The sequence below is a fragment of the Vitis riparia genome, chromosome 17, assembly GCF_004353265.1.
Source record: "Vitis riparia cultivar Riparia Gloire de Montpellier isolate 1030 chromosome 17, EGFV_Vit.rip_1.0, whole genome shotgun sequence".
Classification (NCBI taxonomy): Eukaryota; Viridiplantae; Streptophyta; class Magnoliopsida; order Vitales; family Vitaceae; genus Vitis; species Vitis riparia.
In genome coordinates this window covers 20,595,240-20,614,687 of record NC_048447.1, presented here as the reverse complement: position 1 = coordinate 20,614,687, position 19,448 = coordinate 20,595,240, and the positions used below count along the sequence as shown (strand labels likewise).

At 38.3% G+C, this 19,448-nt stretch overlaps 4 protein-coding genes across 6 annotated transcripts; 2 read left to right on the top strand and 2 right to left on the bottom strand.

The window, feature by feature from the left end:
* Nucleotides 1–2,669: 2,669 nt before the first annotated feature.
* LOC117904328 (protein MHF1 homolog) lies at nt 2,670–5,872 on the bottom strand. 3 transcript variants are annotated; one of them, XM_034816876.1, is made up of 4 exons: nt 5,661–5,872; nt 5,500–5,571; nt 4,324–4,404; nt 2,670–2,864 (listed from the first exon to the last, which is right to left on the bottom strand). In XM_034816876.1, exons 1-4 carry the CDS (start codon nt 5,764–5,766, stop codon nt 2,776–2,778), a joined length of 348 nt encoding a protein of 115 aa, XP_034672767.1. In that variant the 5' UTR covers nt 5,767–5,872; the 3' UTR covers nt 2,670–2,775. The 3 variants fall into 3 exon arrangements, with proteins under 3 accessions (XP_034672767.1, XP_034672766.1, XP_034672768.1); XM_034816875.1 differs by lacking the exon at nt 2,670–2,864 and adding an exon at nt 3,471–3,920 and having other exon boundaries at nt 5,661–5,869; XM_034816877.1 differs by lacking the exons at nt 2,670–2,864; nt 4,324–4,404 and adding an exon at nt 3,473–3,920.
* Nucleotides 5,873–7,148: 1,276 nt separating this feature from the next.
* Nucleotides 7,149–9,089, top strand: LOC117904921 (trihelix transcription factor ASR3-like). The gene is made up of 3 exons (XM_034817742.1): nt 7,149–8,029; nt 8,205–8,246; nt 8,500–9,089. Exons 1-3 carry the CDS (start codon nt 7,279–7,281, stop codon nt 8,784–8,786), a joined length of 1,080 nt encoding a protein of 359 aa, XP_034673633.1. The 5' UTR covers nt 7,149–7,278; the 3' UTR covers nt 8,787–9,089.
* A 97-nt stretch (nt 9,090–9,186) lies between these two features.
* LOC117904922 (magnesium protoporphyrin IX methyltransferase, chloroplastic) lies at nt 9,187–11,237 on the bottom strand. Its single transcript, XM_034817743.1, has 2 exons — nt 10,624–11,237; nt 9,187–9,857 (listed from the first exon to the last, which is right to left on the bottom strand). Exons 1-2 carry the CDS (start codon nt 11,200–11,202, stop codon nt 9,450–9,452), a joined length of 987 nt encoding a protein of 328 aa, XP_034673634.1. The 5' UTR covers nt 11,203–11,237; the 3' UTR covers nt 9,187–9,449.
* Nucleotides 11,238–12,470: 1,233 nt separating this feature from the next.
* LOC117904915 (probable alpha-mannosidase At5g13980) lies at nt 12,471–18,706 on the top strand. Its single transcript, XM_034817737.1, has 28 exons — nt 12,471–12,978; nt 13,058–13,146; nt 13,293–13,467; nt 13,544–13,663; nt 13,744–13,830; nt 13,913–13,984; nt 14,084–14,197; nt 14,360–14,460; nt 14,555–14,648; nt 14,727–14,894; nt 14,982–15,059; nt 15,152–15,217; nt 15,330–15,386; nt 15,486–15,705; nt 15,800–15,936; nt 16,032–16,109; nt 16,200–16,259; nt 16,349–16,420; nt 16,503–16,550; nt 16,630–16,749; nt 16,814–16,879; nt 16,969–17,081; nt 17,168–17,252; nt 17,317–17,427; nt 17,510–17,653; nt 17,766–17,834; nt 17,933–18,144; nt 18,222–18,706. Exons 1-27 carry the CDS (start codon nt 12,688–12,690, stop codon nt 18,125–18,127), a joined length of 3,030 nt encoding a protein of 1,009 aa, XP_034673628.1. The 5' UTR covers nt 12,471–12,687; the 3' UTR covers nt 18,128–18,144; nt 18,222–18,706.
* Nucleotides 18,707–19,448: the final 742 nt, after the last annotated feature.

Genomic DNA, 19,448 nt, shown 5'->3' with positions numbered 1-19,448 from the left:
TTATTTTTATATTTAAGTTACTAAATATAAAAGAAAAACAATTGAAATGGACCATCTTTAAATTTAAGAAAGGGTTAATTTCATTAATCTTGATTGAGATTTTGATTATATACCTTTAACCCTAGTAATTTGAACTTTTATCAAATATGTGTTGAATAAAGTTTCAAAAAGGGAGGGGGTGAAATTAATTAAGTTCAGAAAACGATGGAAGAGAGACACCAAGGACCCCATTTGAAGGTGGAAATCATAATGGAGAGAGAAGGTAAATGGAGTTGGAACTTGGAAGTTGGAAGAAGGTAGCTGAGGCTGCACAATCCGTGGAGCATTGAGCATTCCCAATGGTTGCTACAAATCCCGCTACACCTTGTTGCACACCTGAATCCAAGTAAAGCCAAAAAGCCCCCATTCTTTCATATTGGTTCAAAGTCCAACAACCCCTTATCCATAGCCAGTTCGGCACAAGTCAGTGAAGACCCACCTTCAATCCTCATCCCTAATCCCTAATGCCTAATCCATGGAAGGAATAGACCCATCATATGGGCCATGTGGTAGTGGATGGTTGAATGCCCGGCAACTGGGTCCCTACCTGTCAACACCTCAAGAAATTCAACCCCAATTATTTACTTTCTAAAACTCCCTCTCTAGATTAAAGGCTCTTAGTTTTTGTGCAGTGGGTGTATATGGATTGATTTTTTTTTTCTTTATAGAAAGCCAGACACATTGGAATATGGGTGTGCTTTTGAAACATTTATTCAATTTAATATATGATAATCCTTTGTTTTTTTAATTAATTTAAGACCCCATTTGAAAGATACGGTTTTTGCGAAGACCTAGCAAAAAAAAAAAAAGGAAAACAATCCTAGTTTTCAAACATAGTTTTTGTATACATGCTAAAACTTCAGTTTGAAAATATGATTTCTAGATTTATCAAAACTAGTTTTTTTGCAAATAAAAATATAATTACATAACAAAAAAAAAGAAGAAGCTATTTTGATCCATTGATTCAAAAGACACTCAACTCATATATTTTAATGACCAAAAGAGAGAATTTGACCGAATGGAGGAGGTTGAGAGTTGAGACACAGGTGGGAGGGGCAGGGAGTGAGAGAAAGGGGTTGGCCTGATTGAGAGAACTGCACAAAACTCCAATGTGGGGGTGGTGGGACCCTATTGGGCCTATTGTATTCCCCTGACTGAATCTACTCTCATCTAAGAACCTGACAACACAAAAGGTAACCCATAATTTCATCATCCTTGTCCTTGTCCCACCCATAATATTCCAAGGAAAAGGAAAAAAAAGAAGGGCCAATTCTCAAAAGAAATCAAAACACACCTTCCCGCCCTTTTTTTTTTACCTCTGGAGTAAGTAATACACTCTGAGACTATGTTCCCAAAAGCACCTGTCTCACCCAAACTCTACTCCACTCCAAGTTTGTTGTACCATATAATGAAATTTTCATGGGGGAGCAGTTCTCACCACCTATTTACCCTTGGAATACCTCATTTGCTTTATTGGACAAATCTATGGTAGAGGTATTTGTTGAAATTTTTTGCTTGTATCATTCAAAATATACGATAAAATCTCGATCATTAAACAATTATATAAATATATGAGATAATGCTACGAGTAAATGACATCAAGTTACACAATAATAAGATTAAAATACAAAACAATAAAATCAAGAATAAAATAACATGTATCACACTCTCTGATTCATAGCGATTACTTGATGAGTATAGAAAAGAAACCTTTCATTACCATGACCGGACCTCTCCCAGAAAGATCATCTCACAACCTTTCTCCACTTCCCTCAAGTTAGTTGTACCATAAAATAAAATTTTCATCTGGAAATACCTCTGGGGGAGCAGTTCAAACTTCAAACAACCTCAGCTTTGGTTCTCATTTTCTTAATCTAATGATTGAGCCCCTTGGCCCTTTCTAATAACAAATCACAAAAACTAATTGCCCTCCAAAAGGTATCATCACACGTGTCCAACTTTTACTCCCACTAGTAAAATAAGAAATTACCCAATACGTCTCTACCTAAAGTAAGTCCACCTTTTTATCACTTTTGCACCCTTTCGTCACTTTTTCAGCACCCCCCTCTTGATTGAAAAATTTTCAACTGTTTCACCCAGGCTTTGCTTACTTAGGATCGGTCTCCAGGGACTTTCACGTGAAAGTTGAAGCTCCCCATGAAATTTGAGACGGTGGGAGAATGGGCCTCTGAATAAAAGCACTCTCAAATCTCAATGCAGAGTCTTTAACTTCCAATCCATAATACCAAACCAACCAAGGGAAAGCAAGAGTCTCCATGAAAGTCGGTGATATACTCCCCTAACACTCACCTAACTGGATGGAAACTCAATGAAAGAAGAAAAAAAGAAACAACTTTCCACTTGCCAAACTAATGCCCAACATGCCTCATTCCCTCTCAACACTCTTCTGTAGTTTAGAAAAAAGCCTTGGCACCTCTCATCCTCACCACCCCCATCCTAATCACAACCCTACTGTTTACAATTTACACTGACTCAGTTATTTTTCTTTCTTCTTTTTAGTTGGTTTGTTTTAGAAAGCAACACTAGGCTAAAGGAAGATAAAGAGGACATTTTCCTGTCTTTCATTCATTAAGCTCTACAAAGCACTGATTAAGACTTGCTCAAATTGATTGAGCCCAAAAGTCTATCAGATTCAGATCCTTGTTGAATCTTCAAATCCAAATCTGATGTCAAGTTCACATTTATCAAAATAAGTTTTGGGTCGCAATCCAAACATTAACAACCCAACTTTTTAGTATCCAAATCAATTCTCTCACATGCCAGTGTCAGAACCCAGAACAACCTCAACCACATAGCAGCTTTACCTGGAAAAATAACATGGATATCAAAATCACAAAGAAACATGCACGAAAAACCGGCAATTTATTAAAAGAACAATCAACTCCTTATGCATCCAGCATTATAAAGCTGGTTTTGATAGCCCATATGGCAGCAGTGACAGAATAAAAGTTAATTCAAGCCCTGGCCAGATATACACAATTTTTTTTTTACAAACCTATTAGCTCGAATATATGGAAAGGAACCAAGCTTCATACTAGAAAATTCAATAACTTCAACCTATTAGATCCCCACTTGGTACAGGTCACCAGGTATTGGATCGAGCTGATGAAAAATACTCACTCAAAGGCCAAATTGGGCTGGACAACATTGTGAAATGAGGTCGGGTCAGATATGGGTCCCAATATAAATATGTACTGTTCCATGTCTTCTTGGGATTGAGTGGTTGTTTTGACATAGATTTCCATCACTTTTAGGAGTTATTCAGTGTCACCGTTTTAATTTCTGCACCCAGCCTACTGAAGAAACAGATCAACAAAAAATGTGATCTGAATCCGGAACTTGGTCTGAATTGGAAACTCTGACTTTCACTGGTATTAGCCCTCTGAAACAATTTGTCAGTGCCACACATGGAGATTTAAAATGACAGTAGATATAAAGAAGCTACAAGACAGTGTAATTTGGTGTAACTGAAATACTCATTCAACTTCAGCATGAGTTATCTAGGTTATGCATTTAATGAGGATTATTTGGTAGTCAAGCATTGCAGGGAAAGTGTTGGCTCCGACCCCCTTATACTGTACAATTACCAAAAGGTGATCCTGAAATCTGAATAATAATAGGAAGTCGAATTGAATATTAGTTTTCCCTCAGTTATCAATATTTAATTTGCCTTGAGTACTCATTAGGCAATGGCCATGGGGAAATCCTCAGTTAGAGATCTGGAATATGCACCACGCTGGTGGAAGCTTTGTCCTCCTTTCTTGATGCTTTCTTCCGCTTCCTCTCAGATGGGATTTCTTTTGCTTTGAGATCATTGCAGAAGGACCTCAAGGAGGAGGCTAAATGTTTGTTTCTATGTGCTGAAACCAAATGGAAGGAATTTTATACTGCCAATGAAAAAGTTTGAAATGGAACAATATGTCTCGTGCAATAACAAGACGAGTCATGGAGGGATTAAGCCCATGTACAAGTGGATGCAAAGAATCATATCAATTCATCTTAATATATCACAATGTAAGACAAACCTTACTGCTGGTCAAAATCAGAGATATAGAAGCGAGAATTAATCTGCAATAGATGATTATATAAAATAATAAAAAAAAGAATCGCCCTGCATGGACTATAAATTACTTGGCAAGCTTTAGAGCCCCAACTCCAGCTGAAGATGCTAAAGACAGGTGCCAGACATAAGAAAATGATAATATCATTTGGTTTCAGAGATGTTGATAGTCCTTGGAAACTCAAATGATGATATAAACTCACCAGAGAGGATGACATCTTCCATGTTGACAGTCTTACGACCCGCATGCTGAGAAAATAACTCAAGGTCCTTTGCCAACTGTTCTGCTTTTCAAAATATTAACATTTTTCAGCAGTTCAACACTCTTTACCAAACTAAAACCAATAGTCCAGCAGGAAGAAACAAAACTAGAAATGAAAAGAATTGTGCATATTACACTATGAACCTAAAATTTCCAGCATTAAGCAGGCTCACAGTAAAACTAACTGTTAATTCTATTCAGACAGCATATCGTTGTTTTTGCAATTTCACTTCAGTAGTTGCTTGCTTTCATGTCAAATGTTGTGATAGTTGGAGGACAAAATTCAACAAACAGAAAATTTCTTCAATCCTTGTTTCTCTTTACCTATTTCTTTCTCCATTAACAAAATCAATTAAATTGACCCTCAAACCAACAGAAATCTAAATGTAATTTAATTGATCAGTACTGGTACATGTTCAATTGTTGAATTTTGAGTAAATAGAACAACTCAACATCTCCTAGAATTGAGGTTTTTTCCCCTGCCGCAATTACACATGTAGGTATAAAAAAGGGTTGGTAGACCTGTAACCAATCAGAAAGCTAAAAATGATGCTTTCCAACTCACTTCTTGGGTGGACCAAGAACTTCTTTGCCCCTCTCATTTTTCAATCAAAATCCTACTTTCACGGTAGGATGGCAGATTGGCACCCATAATGCTATTGGTACGAAATTTGAAAAGGAAAAATGTTAAGGCCCCACAGAAACCCTTTTTCAAAAAATTTAGAGAGAATGGGATGAACTTTTGCTGGAATTCATTTTTCGACCAAATTCCTCTAGAATTCAATCACGAAGCAAGCGCAGCAATATGTACTAGGTTTTTTCCTTTTTTTTTTCTTTTTTGGGTCGTGTGTACATAAACCTGAGCTCCCAATTTTCTTTTGATGTGCACTTTTTATAACTTCTAAATGTTTTTCATAATCTTTTAACCAAAACTGCTAAAGACCGAACAAACTGCATAATAAAAAAATTGAACAATCTCATCCACTAGTTTAATACTTAAATTCAAGTGTAAGAAGCACAGCTCCGTTGAATTCCACTCAGATATAAAATCACGAAAAAAAAGGAAGGAAAAAAAGAAAAATCAGAAGTCTGAGTAATTCAAATGCTGTGGAATTACCTGTATATTTGAAGGCCAAATCGGAAATGCAGGCCACAATCGGCTCCGAGATTTCCATATCGCTTTTCTTCGCTGCTCAATTAATCAACAGAACGCAACCGTTAAAATTGATATTCAATGTCCTTATTTTCTCGGTATCCAAACAGAGGAAAGGATGGAACCTTGAGCTTCCACAATTGAGATGGTGGAGAGTCGGAATCGGTCCCTTAGGAGCTCGGTAGCCTCTTCATCTTCTTCTCTCTCCAATTCGCTTCTCGCTTCTTCCATTACCAAAACTCGCCTAGGGTTCTCTTTAGTCCTTTTCTTCGATCAAAAACAATAAAATCGCGCGGGAAAAATATATCACTTTTCTTTTTCCCTTTCCTTCACTCCCCGTTCCGCAGGGAAAATATATATTTAAAAATAAAAATAAAGCTTTAAAAGCGGGCCCTCACAAATGGGCCCTGAGGGTGATACAAGTGAACCAAAATCAACGTCCCATCTAGATTTAAAGCCAGGCCCGAGAGCAGTCTATTGAGATACAGCTAGTTGAGACTTGAGACTTGAGATGTGAATTAGAGAGATGATGTTTATTTATTATTATTTTTTAATTTTATTATTATTATTATTTATTTTTTTCTCAACTTGATTAGGTAGAAAAACCCAATTAGGCCAAAGACTTAATTAATTAATAATTTAAGAAAGATAAGCCATGAACATTAAGAGAGGTGACCCATCACCTACTATGTGCTGGATCTGTCCATTCTATTATTTTTATACCATAGTCCAAACCCTAATATACTTTGGAACCCCTACCCAAAGTCTCACCATTGTAATTAAACCAAAGAAAAATCTATGGTATCAATTCTATATCATATCAATCTTTTGATTCAAATGTATTGTGAAATTAATACGATTGAATGATGATAGAAAATATATATATATATATATATATATATATATATATATATATATATATATATGAGAGATATAAAGCTATAAGGGTTGGATATAAAGGAATGAGACAGAGCTGTATACATGACACCGTTTGATTGATGGGAAGTTTTCTATATAATATCAAGAAGATTTAGTTTAGTGAGATAGTTTTTACCCTCAAAACTAAATTTATAAATCAAAACCAAAAGATTTTGACAGCTTTTGGGTTGATTTTTACCACTTGGGCCTTTGACCCCATATAGAATACCATAATCCCAAATTCATTGCTCATAACCTTCTATATCCCAAATTAAGTATATCTGAGGGGAACATACCCTATGTATTCTCATATTCCTTCTGAATTCTCATTGCTTCAAATCCAAAAGCCCCATGGTGCCCAAAAGGGCCAAAACTTAATGGGTGATTCTAGGAGTTCCTAATACAGCAGAATGGGAGCTGTCATATCTAATTCATTACTGAGTTTAGGGCTGAAGAGGGTAAGAATGCTTGATCTTGCACCCAAAGAAATGGCCTGGTTTGGACACTTGAGAGGAGGGTGGGGTACCCTTGTATGGAAAAATGGAAGAGAGCCCTTAAAATGAAGAAGGAGATTTTTTCTTTTCTTTTTAAATTTTTTATGGGGTTTTGATTTTAGAGTCTGAAAGGAGAAAGTGATGCCTTTGTTTGGACACTCTATTACATATGGTAGGAAAAAAAACTTGGTACACACAGTATAAACAACACATCAAATGGCCCCTCAAAAGACCATTGGAGATTAGGCTCTAAACCAATGCTCAGCCAGACACTCATTTTCCCATTTCCTCTCCCTCTTTCTTCGTCTCTGTCATCTCATGCAATGTGTTGATGGCGCCGGAGCATAGCGACGTGCATGAGAATGCTGTGGGGGTGGGGGTGGGGGTGTCCAATGGGATTGATGGAGGTGATGATAAGAATAAAGTAGCCAGGCATCCTCGGTGGACCAGACAGGAAACGTTTGTCCTCATTCAAGGGAAGAAGATTGCAGAGAATCGGGTTAGGAGGGGGAGGAGATCCTCTTCTGCTTTTGGGTCCGACCAGGTGGAACCCAAGTGGGATTCAGTCTCATCTTATTGCAGAAGGCATGGTGTCAACAGGGGTCCTGTCCAGTGCCGGAAGAGGTGGAGCAATCTCGTTGGGGACTTCAAGAAGATCAAAACATGGGAGTCTGAGGTCAGGGAGGATGCTGAATCGTTCTGGGTGTTGAGGAATGATTTGAGGAGGGAGAGGAAGTTGCCGGGCTTCTTTGATAGGGAGGTTTACGATGTCTTGGATGGAAGGGCGTTTAGTGCAACAGCCTTCCCGCTGGCGCTGGTCTCTGCAATGCCAGATGTGAAGAGCAGCGATGGAATGGAGCCTGTGGCAGTGGCTGTGGAGGCAGAGGAGGAGGAGGGGGAGGAGGAAGAGGAGGAGGAGGAAGCAGTTTTCGACAGCGGTAGACAGGCTGCAGCAGAAGACGGTCTGTTTTCGGATTCTGAACAGTTGGGGCAGGAGGAAGCCAGTGGGAGTTTGGAGAAGGAAACCACTGCTGCTACAGAGAGTCCTACACAGACAACCCCTATACCATTGCCTATTTCAGGTAATCGAAGTTTCACATTGACGCTCTCTTTTCCTATTTCCTTCTTGTCAGCATGATCCTGGACATTTGGGTTCACATAGAATTTTCCTTGAATTTTCCCTCTTCACTTTTTTTTTCCTTGCTGGTAATGTTCTAAGACATTGTTTGCATATGTGACTCCACGTTTGATATGCAGAGAGGAAGTTTCAAAAGTTCTATCAGGGATGCACCTCTCAAGGTAAGGCCAATCTGTCTGAACCTGCAAATAATTTGAATTCTTTTACGCTTTCGTTTGATCCAGTCCATTGAGTTTCCAAGATCAAATCTGAGATGTTTTCTTGGTGCGAAGTAATTGGATTTGGTTACTAGTTCTAGATTTAATATGTTTCAGGAGTTCATTGAGGTGCTATACCAAACGAATCTTTGATATTTTGCAGCCAGAAGGGCTGAGAACACCCTAAGGACTTACTTCTTTTCCCTCTATCATGCAGGAAAACAGAAAGGAAAACAACACTGCTCAGATGCTTGGACAGGATCTATGTCTGAGGAGAGGTGGAAGCGAAGGCGGGTTTCGGTGGACGGGTGTGCGGAAACTAACATGGAAGAGCAACTGATCAAAGTTCTGGAAAGAAATAGTAAAAGGCTCAATGCACAACTTGAAGCTCAGAATGTAAACTCTCAACTGGATAGGGATCAGAGGAAGGATCATGCCAACAGTTTAGTTGCTGCTCTAAGTAAGCTCACAGATGCTATAGTAAGAATTGCTGATAAATTATAGCCAAGGACCATGGGAATCTAGAAGATCATGGAGAATTAGCAAGGAATTTAGCAGGTAAGAGTTTATATGACAGATGTCACACCTCATACTTCCTCTCAACCCATTTACAGATAAGCGGCATTGATGCTGCCTTTATAGTCTTTCACTTAGGTGATATATTGCGATTGAACATTTAATCTGCTCAAATAAAAGTTTCAGATGTCTTGTAGTCATATTTTGTTGTCATTTCATTGTTCACATGCCAACCCCAGGTGATCTTTTAGCCCTAAGATTTCACTGTTCTATAATGCCCCGTTCAATCAATGAATCTGGGATCATTGGGACTGATGGTTGTGTTTGTTTACCTGGAAAAAGGCTACCATTCTAGGGCATGAAATCTTGCCCTGGGATCAACAAAATGGAACAGGGAAATGACTAACCATTAAATGATATCAAGGACAAATAATCGAAGTTTGAAGTAAACAGCCAACAAAATTTCGCTTGAAAATTAGGAATTCAATACATTAACACCTAATATACACTATATACTGATCACAACATAGAGTGGCAGCAATGTAGGTAAAAAAGAAAAAATTAAGGCTTCACAGAATCCGAGAAACTTTCCAACCATATCTGGAAGCAGTGAGAATCAGGCAAAAATCCGAAGCTAAACTCTCTTCTTCTCTAAGCAGGGACAGCCTCAACTAGCTTTGCAAAGTAAAACTGTGTAGTGATTAGGCCTCTCTTCCTTATCCTCCAACCCACCTTCTGCAACGCCCTCTCCACGTCTGCCTCAGCATGGAGATAAGCCCTCGTTGCCTTTGAAGGCCCTGGGAACAACTCGCCTACCCTCTTCAACAGATCATAATAGAATGTCTTGGGTGCAAAGCTTAGAATTAGCCGCTTCTCAGCCAAGGAAGCAAGGTGTGCGATCATCCCATCAGCCTTACTCTGTGGGTAATGAATCAAAACATCCAGGCAAACAACTGTGTGGTATTTCCCATCCAAACTTTCTAAATCCTTCACTTCAAATTTTGGCATCACTGGTGCTGGCAGGCCATCATCCTTCCCACTAAGAAGCTCTTCCCTAGCCTGCATAAAATTTACAACACAACTAAGTTCATAAATTCTACACAAGTTGAATATTGTATTGAATCCATGGCATTTGTTTGATCAAATTTTAAGGGTTACGCCTAAGTTAGATCAGTTTGCTTGATTTAGTTGTAAGTTGTGAAGCATTACTGAATGGGAGAAAAAAGATACTGTAAGCTTTAGAAGTATCTAAAGCTACAATCACCTAAATTCACGCTTCTTTTTGGCAGAATTGGGATTGTAATTCAAACCAAACATGGGAAGATGAATGCTACTTTGTTTTGCTCTACATACTTCAATGGTGTGCTTTCAAAATGCCCAAAAAGTGGCAGAAATCTTCACATTTGTCAAATTTCTCAGGTCAATTTCCTTTTCTTCCATTCATGATACTAAAACAAAATTGCTAGGAATACAAGTTCCTTTCCCTTGAAACCCATGTCTTCATCAATCTTAGGGTTGAAATAGGATGGAATGAAGGTGAATTATGATACCAAGTAGAGCAGAGGAATTGGGAATGAAGGTAAATTATGATACCGTGTAGAAGTAAACGATCTAAACACATTTAAAAAATGAATTCATTTCCCATTCTCATTCTCTATTCTATCTATTCTATCACTCCAAACATCCATGCAATTTCCCACGCACCAAACACATCCCTATAGTCTTTATCCCAAGAATTCACATTTCAAACAAGAACGCCAACCAAAGCAATTTGCTTAGGCAAGCAGTTATGACAGTTAAGACGGCAGTTAGGAGTAAAGCTGACCTGTTTCTCAGCTTCAGCAACCATGGCAGCAGAGATATCACTGGCCGTCACAATGGCACCCTGTTTGGCCAAAGGAATAGAGAGACAGCCCGTGCCACACCCAGCGTCACATACAGTAACCCCTTCGAGCGACCTTTCGTCTGTCAACATCTTCATCACATTCTCCACAGTCTTGGAGTGGCCTAGCCGAATATCCAGCTGAACCTTGTTCACATCGTCGGTTTCTCCATAGATCTTCTTCCACCTCTGAAACCCCGAGTTGTTGAAATACTCCTTCACAACCTCCTTGTCCCCGCCTCCCACCTCCTCCGCCTGCAGCTGCCGCCGCCTCTCCGGGTCAGTGAGCGACAGAACCGCGGCGAGGGCGGCCACCGAGCCGCCTCCGATGACTGCAAGAGTGGTTCCATCAAATGGCACGGCCACAGCGGAGAGGTCGGCCGCGGTGGAGATTGGGGGAATGGCGGAGAGGGTTTGGGTTGGGGTTTTGGTAGTGGGTTTGTGGAATTTGGGGGTGTTTGGAGAGAATATAGTGTTTTTCTTGAAACAAACAGGGGGTGAGAAAGTCGGAGACAGCGCCATGCTCGGAGGTTTGAGCCGGCAAAGAGAGCGTGGTGCTGATATCGTAATCTAGGATAAGATAGAATACTGGTGCTTCGATTCTCCTGGGTCCCACCCCCTTTGAGGCCTGTTTGGTTGCTACAACTTTTAATTGACTCGGGTGTGACTATTATTATTTATAATCTCAATAAACTTGAATTTGTCTCAAATTAATTTTATTTAAATAAAACAAAATATGTAGAATAAAGCTTAATTTAAAAGACAAAACTTATTTACATTTTTATCTCTAATATATTATTGATTGATTTAGATTTAATTTTGACACAAATTGGAAGAAGCCTTTGCTAAAAGTTGTAAAAGCACAATATGACATGCATACAATTTGTTAAGATGTTTTGAATACTATAAAAATTTGAAATAATTTGAATATAAAAGCTAAAAAAATGTCTTGACATTTCTCGGATTGATGATAAAAATATATTAAAAAATAAAAAATAAAAAATAATTTTTTAACCCAATACAATACCCAAAGAATAAAAAAAGTAAATATATTTAATTCTATCGTATTTTTTGATATAGCATGAGGGTTTTGATTACATGTAATTAAATGCATTAAATACAATAAATTAAAAAAATATTATCATTAAATAATTTTCTTGAAAAACTATCCGTTGAATCGCTGAGACTTGAGAGCGGAGTCATGGCAGCTGGCAGAGTGTGGATAATATTATCAATAGACAACGTGGCAAACGTGGAATAGGCAAAAGAGATTTGGTTTACATATTTACCGCTATGTTCCAACAATTAGGAAAGAAAAATAGTTAAACTCTTTTCTATATCTTCATGAAAACGAAAACAGTTTTTTTTTTTATTTATAAATTATTCTGAAAATAAATTATTTAAAAATTTTAAATTATTTTTTTTTTGACATTTTTCATTTTAAAAATAATCAAAACGAATAATATTTTATTAACTTAGTGATTATATATATATATATGAAAAATACTTTTATAACTTCTAAATTTTTTTAAAGGAATATTTTTAATATTATAAGTACTTTCTGAAAACATGCTTCTAAAGACAAAAGCGCTTTAACAAGAAGGACTTCGAATGGGTTAATCAAAATTTTTTTTAATAGTATTTATTTATTCATACCAAGGTCTTATATTCCATACTTAAATTTCACTGTATAAATGTAATTTCATTATTGAATGGTGGATATTTAAAGCTGGTTAGACTGATGCTTTAGATTTTATCTAGTCCTCTTAATTTGCCCGATTTTTTTTCGGACAACCAATCCAAATGCCCGAACTTCCAAAGATCTTTTGCCATTAACACGATCCCGTGATTCTGGATTGATTTCTTCTCACCACGTGGGAATAAATTTTATTTAAGGAAAATGAATCTTTTCAGTATATCCAAACACTCAGCATCGGGCCAATTCATGTCTGCTTTTCCTCAATTTTCTCGCTGAATCACATCCCATTCCCAAGTCCACCCATCTCCATGGCTGCACATCCACTGTCTCTGCTGCTGATTCTGTTACTGGCTGTTCTTCTTCCATGTGGGGATTCCAAGTTCATTGCCTACAACACGTCCCATGGCGTTGTTCCAGGGAAGCTCAACGTCCATCTGGTTCCTCACAGCCACGATGATGTGGGTTGGTTGAAGACTATTGATCAGTACTACGTTGGCTCCAACAACTCCATCCAAGGGGCCTGTGTGGAGAATGTGCTTGATTCTCTCGTCACTGCCTTGCTCTCTAACCCCGACCGCAAATTCATCTACGTTGAGCAGGTCCCCCTCCTTCTCTATTTTTTTCCCCAGAAAATATGGGTGGTGGTTTGATTTGATTTGAATTCCTCTGTCAATGCAGGCGTTTTTCCAGCGGTGGTGGAGAGACCAGAGCGAGATAATCCAGGGTCTGGTTAGAAAGTTTATCAGCTCTGGTCAGCTAGAGCTCATGTACCAATGCCAAATCACATCTAAAACTCTTTTTCATTCAATTGGGTGTCTCAAGAAACCATTCCCCAATGGCTTTAAGCTCCCAAAATTTTCTTTCTTTTGATTATTTGATTGAGTATTCATCTGGGTTTGATTGTGGAATGCAGAAATGGGGGTATGTGTATGCATGATGAGGCCACCTCGCATTACATCGACATGATCGATCAGACAACTCTTGGGCACCGGTTTATCAAGAATGAATTCAACCTCACCCCCAGAATTGGCTGGCAAATCGACCCCTTTGGCCATTCTGCAGTTCAGGCCTACCTGTTGGGGGCAGAGGTCTGATCTCAAGAACAAACTGCTAATCTTCCTACCTACCCAAATCAATCAAAATTTTCAAGCACTCCCATTTCAGGTTGGGTTCGACTCCATTTTCTTTGCTCGAATCGACTACCAAGATCGAGCTAAGCGAAAGGATGAGAAGAGCCTCGAGGTTATCTGGCAGGGGTCCAGGACTTTTGGCTCCTCCTCACAGGTAATGTTTCTGTTTGGCAGTCCATACAATTGTAGCTTTCATTTTGCTCGATTCGTCAGCTGACCAACTTGTTTTTGTAGATTTTTGCTGGTGCATTCCCGGAGAATTACGAACCACCCCCTGGTGGTTTCTACTATGAAGTTAATGATGATTCCCCTATTGTCCAGGTAAACCCTTGATCAGAAATTAGTACCACGCTTTCAAATATTTCTTCATGTTTTATGATTATGTCTCCGTTTTGAATTGAAGGACAACATCAAGTTGTTCGACTACAATGTCCCTGATCGAGTTAACGCTTTTGTAGAAGCTGCAATAGCACAAGTAAGCTGAGTATTACTATTTGGAGTCACCTTGTTTTCATACTGGCTCATGAATGATTCTATTGATGTTAAATTTCATTATTTTTCTCCCGTTTTCCAGGCTAACATAACTCGCACAAATCATATAATGTGGACAATGGGGACAGACTTCAAGTATCAATATGCAAATTCATGGTTCCGGCAGATGGACAAACTTATTCATTATGTCAATCTAGTTAGTGTCCTCCAAAATCATAATTACACAAGCTTTTGCAGCTAATATTGTATTACTTTTCTGTCCATGTGAATTTTCCATTGGAATCTCATTATAATTTTCTTGCATTCAAATTTCTTGCGGTTTCTCTGTTAATGTAAGTCTCGTCTGGAATGCTTATAGGATGGGCGTGTCAACGCCTTGTACTCGACTCCATCGATTTACACTGATGCAAAGCATGCAGCAAGTGAGTCATGGCCACTCAAAACCGACGACTACTTCCCGTGAGTCTAGATGTTTTTGCAAATTGGAATTTGAATTCATGTTATTCCTCTTAAGATCTTCCCTTTTCTAAGAATTGATTTATGCTTGTATCAGATATGCAGACCGTATCAATGCCTACTGGACAGGATATTTTACAAGTAGAGCAGGCTTAAAAGGCTATGTTAGGATGATGAGCAGTTACTATTTGGTAAACATGATGTGTTTGTTAGATTCTTAGCAGAATTTCAAATTTGTTGATGCTCATTGAACCCCACTGCATGATCAGGCAGCAAGGCAATTGGAATTCTTTAAAGGGAGGAATGAATCAGGGCCGACTACAGACTCTTTGGCTGATGCTTTGGCGATTGTTCAGCATCATGATGCAGTTACTGGTACAGAGAAGCAGCATGTGTCTGATGATTATGCAAAACGGCTGTCCATAGGATACAAGGAGGTGTGCATTTGATCTTGGTGCAGTCACCTTCCCTTATGCTAGCATGCTAGCCTTGGTTTCTTCCGATTAACCTTATATTTCTTGCAGGCTGAGGAAGTAGTTGCAGCTTCAATCTCTTGCATCACAGGGTCAGATTGTGGAAGTTCAATAACGAAGTTTGAACAGGCAAAAAATCATCAACCTTTATGCTAAATTTCTGTTTTTTTGTTTGATTTGTTTCCTTACTTTTTCCTTTCTTTTACCTTGTTTTTTCTCAGTGCCCACTTCTGAATATAAGTTACTGTCCTCCATCAGAAATTGATCTGTCCCAAGGGAAAAACCTGGTATGGAGCATTCTACCATAACACTTCATCTCTTGTTTGTTATGCAGAAATGTAGTGAATAAAAATTTCATTCCACCCAATATAGATTATTTTGGGATGTTCATCTATGTAGGTTGTTGTCGTCTACAATTCTCTGGGATGGAAAAGAGAGGATGTAGTAAGAATTCCTGTGAGTATATTTCATATGTTTTTTCCATGATCTTCATCAAATGGTCATATAGACATTTTGTCACTGCTACATCATCTCTCATTACCAAACTTGCTACAGGTTCTCAGTGAGAATGTTGTTGTTCGGGATTCCAGTGGAAAAGAAATTGAGTCACAGATTCTACCTTTAGCTAATGCCTATGTGGGCATAAGAAACTATTATGTTATGGCACATTTGGGTAAAATTCCAGCTGTGACTCCTCAGTATTGGCTTGCATTTTCAGCATCTGTACCGCCTCTTGGTCTCAGCACTTACTTCATCTCAAAAGCCAATCGAAAAGGTTAACCATATAATTTCTATATCTTGAAAAATATTGATGGAAACTGGGGTGTTGACACAGATTTGTATGTTTATGTTCTACTTTACACTTGCAGCTTCCCCCTCAATGCAAACATTGTTCAAGGCAACCGGGTCTGCAAATGATACAATAGCAGTTGGGCCAGGAAATCTGAAACTTATTTATTCTAAGAATGAAGGAAAACTTATTGGCTACATTAACACCAGAAGCAGGGTATGGTAGTTGTCTGATAACCCCCCCACCATTTTTTTATCCATCTCTACAAGTTCTTTTTTTCCATCTAATTTGGTATTTGTTGAAATTTGAAGATCAATGCATCTATGGAACAATCATATAGGTATTATACTGGAAATGATGGAAGTGCAGACAAAAAAGTAATTCCTCAGGTATGGCCTTTTCTTTTTCATATGATTGCATTTTCCCATCATTTTCTCACCATATGGGAAAATAATAAAAGAAATGCATTTCTCTTGAAGGCCTCTGGAGCTTATGTCTTTCGGCCAAATGGTTCATACCCCATTAAATCTGAAGAACAGGTATGTATCATCCTCCAAGACCCCTAACTCATCCATGATTTATTACCAATGGGCAACAGAAAATAAGGAGCTGTTACTATAAATTGCAGGGTGCTTTTACTGTTTTGCGTGGACCGGTATTGGATGAAGTACATCAAAGAATCAATTCATGGATATCTCAGGTGCTTTACCATAGCTATTATTGTTTAAGTCTTTCATTGTTTGAGGCATCACCGACCTACCATTGATTTCATGCTTGAGCAGATCACCAGAGTATACAAGGGAAAAGAGCATGCTGAAGTTGAGTTTACAGTAAGTTCATCACTTCTGTTTTTTGTTCCTCTGTGAGCTTAATTGGAGCTGTGTTTCTCAATGGCATGCTGGATTTCAGATCGGGCCGATACCTATTGATGATGGGCAGGGCAAAGAAGTTGTAACTGATATCACAACCACCATGAAGAGCAACAAAACATTTTATACAGATTCCAGCGGGCGGGATTTCATTGAGAGGGTATGTTGCATGCTTGTGTGAGTTTTAGTTTTACATTGTCCTAAACAATGTATTTTATCTGCAGATTCGAGATTATAGAAAGGACTGGCACCTGGAAGTGAACCAACCTGTGGCAGGAAATTACTACCCAGTATGTCTTACTTTTTCTTTTCTTTTTTTCAAGTCTTTTTTCTCTTGTTTAGGCCTCACATTGGAAAATCTGATTTGCTTCTGTTGCAGCTTAATCTTGGGATTTTTATGAAAGACGACAGCACAGAGCTCTCAATGTTGGTTGACCGAGCTGTGGGAGGATCCAGCATTGTGGATGGCCAACTGGAGCTCATGCTCCACCGGTTTGTTCCTTTTCCCTTTTTCTAGTTTGTTTGCTCCATGTCACATAGCTTCAAAATACATTACATGGATTTCCCTTGTGGTATAGGAGGTTGGTTCATGATGACTCTAGAGGTGTTGCAGAGGCACTAAACGAAACTGTTTGTGCATTTGATAAATGCACAGGATTGACTGTAAGCCCATACAGAATGAGTCTTTTTGTTAGACATTTTCCATATTCTGACATATCTTTTACAGGTCCAAGGAAAGTTTTTCCTAAGAATTGATCCATTGGGAGAGGGTGCTAAATGGCGTCGGTCATTTGGGCAGGAGATATACTCTCCTTTCCTCTTAGCCTTCACTGAGCAGGTGAAAGAAAGACCTTGAGCTATCGCTGTTGTCGATGAAGTCAACCCCATTGGCCTTAATTTCTCAGTTACCTTCTCTGCAGGATGGAAAGGAATGGACAAGCCCACGTGTGTCCACCTTCTCAGGGTTGGATCCCTCCTACAGTTTACCTGATAATGTTGCAATGATAACCCTTCAGGAGCTGGAAGATGGGAAAGTTCTGCTTCGTTTGGCTCACCTCTACGAGGTATTCTCCATGTTTCCTCTTCAAATTTATTGACTTTAAAGAGTTGTTTAAGCCTTCTTCATGTTAGGATTAACTCATGAAATGGCATTTCTGCTTGGTATTTGGCTGCCAGGTTGGTGAGGACAAGGATCTCTCAGTTATGGCTAGTGTGGAACTGAAAAAACTCTTCCCAAATAAGAAGGTAAAGGCCCTATAATCTCTATGGTAACGAACCCGTCTCCTAATTATTATAACCAATCAATTGCTCATATCACTTGTCCTGCTGTCCATGCCATTCAGATAAGTAGTGCAGAGGAGATGTCCCTATCTGCCAATCAAGGAAGAGCCGAGATGGAGAAGAAAAGACTGGTGTGGAAAGCAGAAGGCTCTCCCCAAGGAGCCAAGGCGGCAAGGGGAGGAGCTGTTGATCCAGCAGGGCTGGTGGTGGAACTCGGCCCTATGGAAATTCGTACCTTTGTTATCAGCTTCCTTTAACTTCCGATCTCTGACAGGTAAAGAAACGCAGTTGAAGCTCTTGTGTGTTTGAAAAACCTTCTGATTTGTTCCTCTCATGGTTTTGATCCTGCAGCCAGCTGCCCGCCTACATGAATAAAAACCTTGTTTCTCATATGCCAGAAAGCTTCTCTCGCAGTCTGCTCAAAATAAAGATCATCAGAATTCGGGCACATCATCCCACCAACTTGGATTTTCAATTCATGAGATACCATTTTTTGACTTGATTCTTAGTTTTTCACTCTGTGGTACATGACTTTGCAATGTTTTTGTATGGTCAAGCTACATGCCTACAAGAAGTTCATTACTAGTCACTTGGGAGCACATATATATACATTGTCGATCCAAATTCCGAAAATTAGTAACTCAATATGTATAAGAAATCTGGTTAATTAGAGATATGATTTGTCTACCACCATTACTGTCTGGTAGTGGCGGGCGGAGGTAGGAAATGAACCGTGGGAGGGAGGAATACAAGAATGAATATATTTGGGAGAGGCATAGATGAATGTTTTTATCATGTGACATAGCGGTAATGAATGATATTTTTTTCCTTTCCTTAGTTAAGGGGTTCAAATACAAGTTTTGGTAATTATATTTCTAGTCACCTGCTCTCACAGCCAAATATGTGAGTAGAAATGAATGAATGGTAATGGAATCAGCATTCTCAACTCAAAGGTCTAATATTCGTTTCTACTACAATTTGTTTGGGAAAAATTTAAGCATATGAGAGCAAATATGTAAAAATCATTTAATTTCTTTTTTTTATTTTCCCTCTTTGAAGACATTAAAATTGTTGAATAATCAATTTTTAAAAAAATATTGGGTTCACGAAAGAGGGAAACAAATGTGCAAATTATCCTGCAAGGGAACTGCAAAGAGGGAAGAGAAACCAAATGAGAAAATAAACATGCAAATTGCACCAAGTTTTGGTACCATATTAAATAACCAATTTTTCTAAATCCTTAACCTTATACTATTTAAATTTAATATGCACATCATGTTGCTTAAAAAAATATATTTATTTATAAATTATATTATTTTTATATGATTAAAGTTTAAAAAATAAATAAATTAGTGAGATTAGGCAATGAATGCCCCTCCTCAACCTCCTCAACAAGGATTTCTAGAGCTAATGCAAGATACATTGTTAATGCTCGTATAATATTATTTATTTATCTCATAAAATTATATTTTATATAAAAAGATGATGAAATATAATTAGTATTTTTTTCAACTTTTAATTATAACGAGTTAGTGGGTTTATTATTTTCATTTAGTTGTTAAGTTAATTTTTTAATAT

Coding starts and splice junctions, on each gene's coding strand:
- LOC117904328 (XM_034816875.1), bottom strand. CDS start 5,766: ATGGAAGAAGCGAGAAGCGAATTGGAGAGAGAAGAAGATGAAGAGGCT. Junction 5,572..5,660: donor CTCAATTGTGGAAGCTCAAG/GTTCCATCCTTT, acceptor TTAATTGAGCAG/CGAAGAAAAGCGATATGGAA. Junction 3,921..4,323: donor GGAAGATGTCATCCTCTCTG/GTGAGTTTATAT, acceptor ATTTGGTTTCAG/CACATAGAAACAAACATTTA.
- LOC117904921 (XM_034817742.1), top strand. CDS start 7,279: ATGGCGCCGGAGCATAGCGACGTGCATGAGAATGCTGTGGGGGTGGGG. Junction 8,030..8,204: donor TATACCATTGCCTATTTCAG/GTAATCGAAGTT, acceptor TTTGATATGCAG/AGAGGAAGTTTCAAAAGTTC. Junction 8,247..8,499: donor TCAGGGATGCACCTCTCAAG/GTAAGGCCAATC, acceptor TCTATCATGCAG/GAAAACAGAAAGGAAAACAA.
- LOC117904922 (XM_034817743.1), bottom strand. CDS start 11,202: ATGGCGCTGTCTCCGACTTTCTCACCCCCTGTTTGTTTCAAGAAAAAC. Junction 9,858..10,623: donor TTGCTGAAGCTGAGAAACAG/GTCAGCTTTACT, acceptor AATTTTATGCAG/GCTAGGGAAGAGCTTCTTAG.
- LOC117904915 (XM_034817737.1), top strand. CDS start 12,688: ATGGCTGCACATCCACTGTCTCTGCTGCTGATTCTGTTACTGGCTGTT. Junction 13,831..13,912: donor ATGATTCCCCTATTGTCCAG/GTAAACCCTTGA, acceptor TTTGAATTGAAG/GACAACATCAAGTTGTTCGA. Junction 14,895..14,981: donor TGTCCATAGGATACAAGGAG/GTGTGCATTTGA, acceptor TATTTCTTGCAG/GCTGAGGAAGTAGTTGCAGC.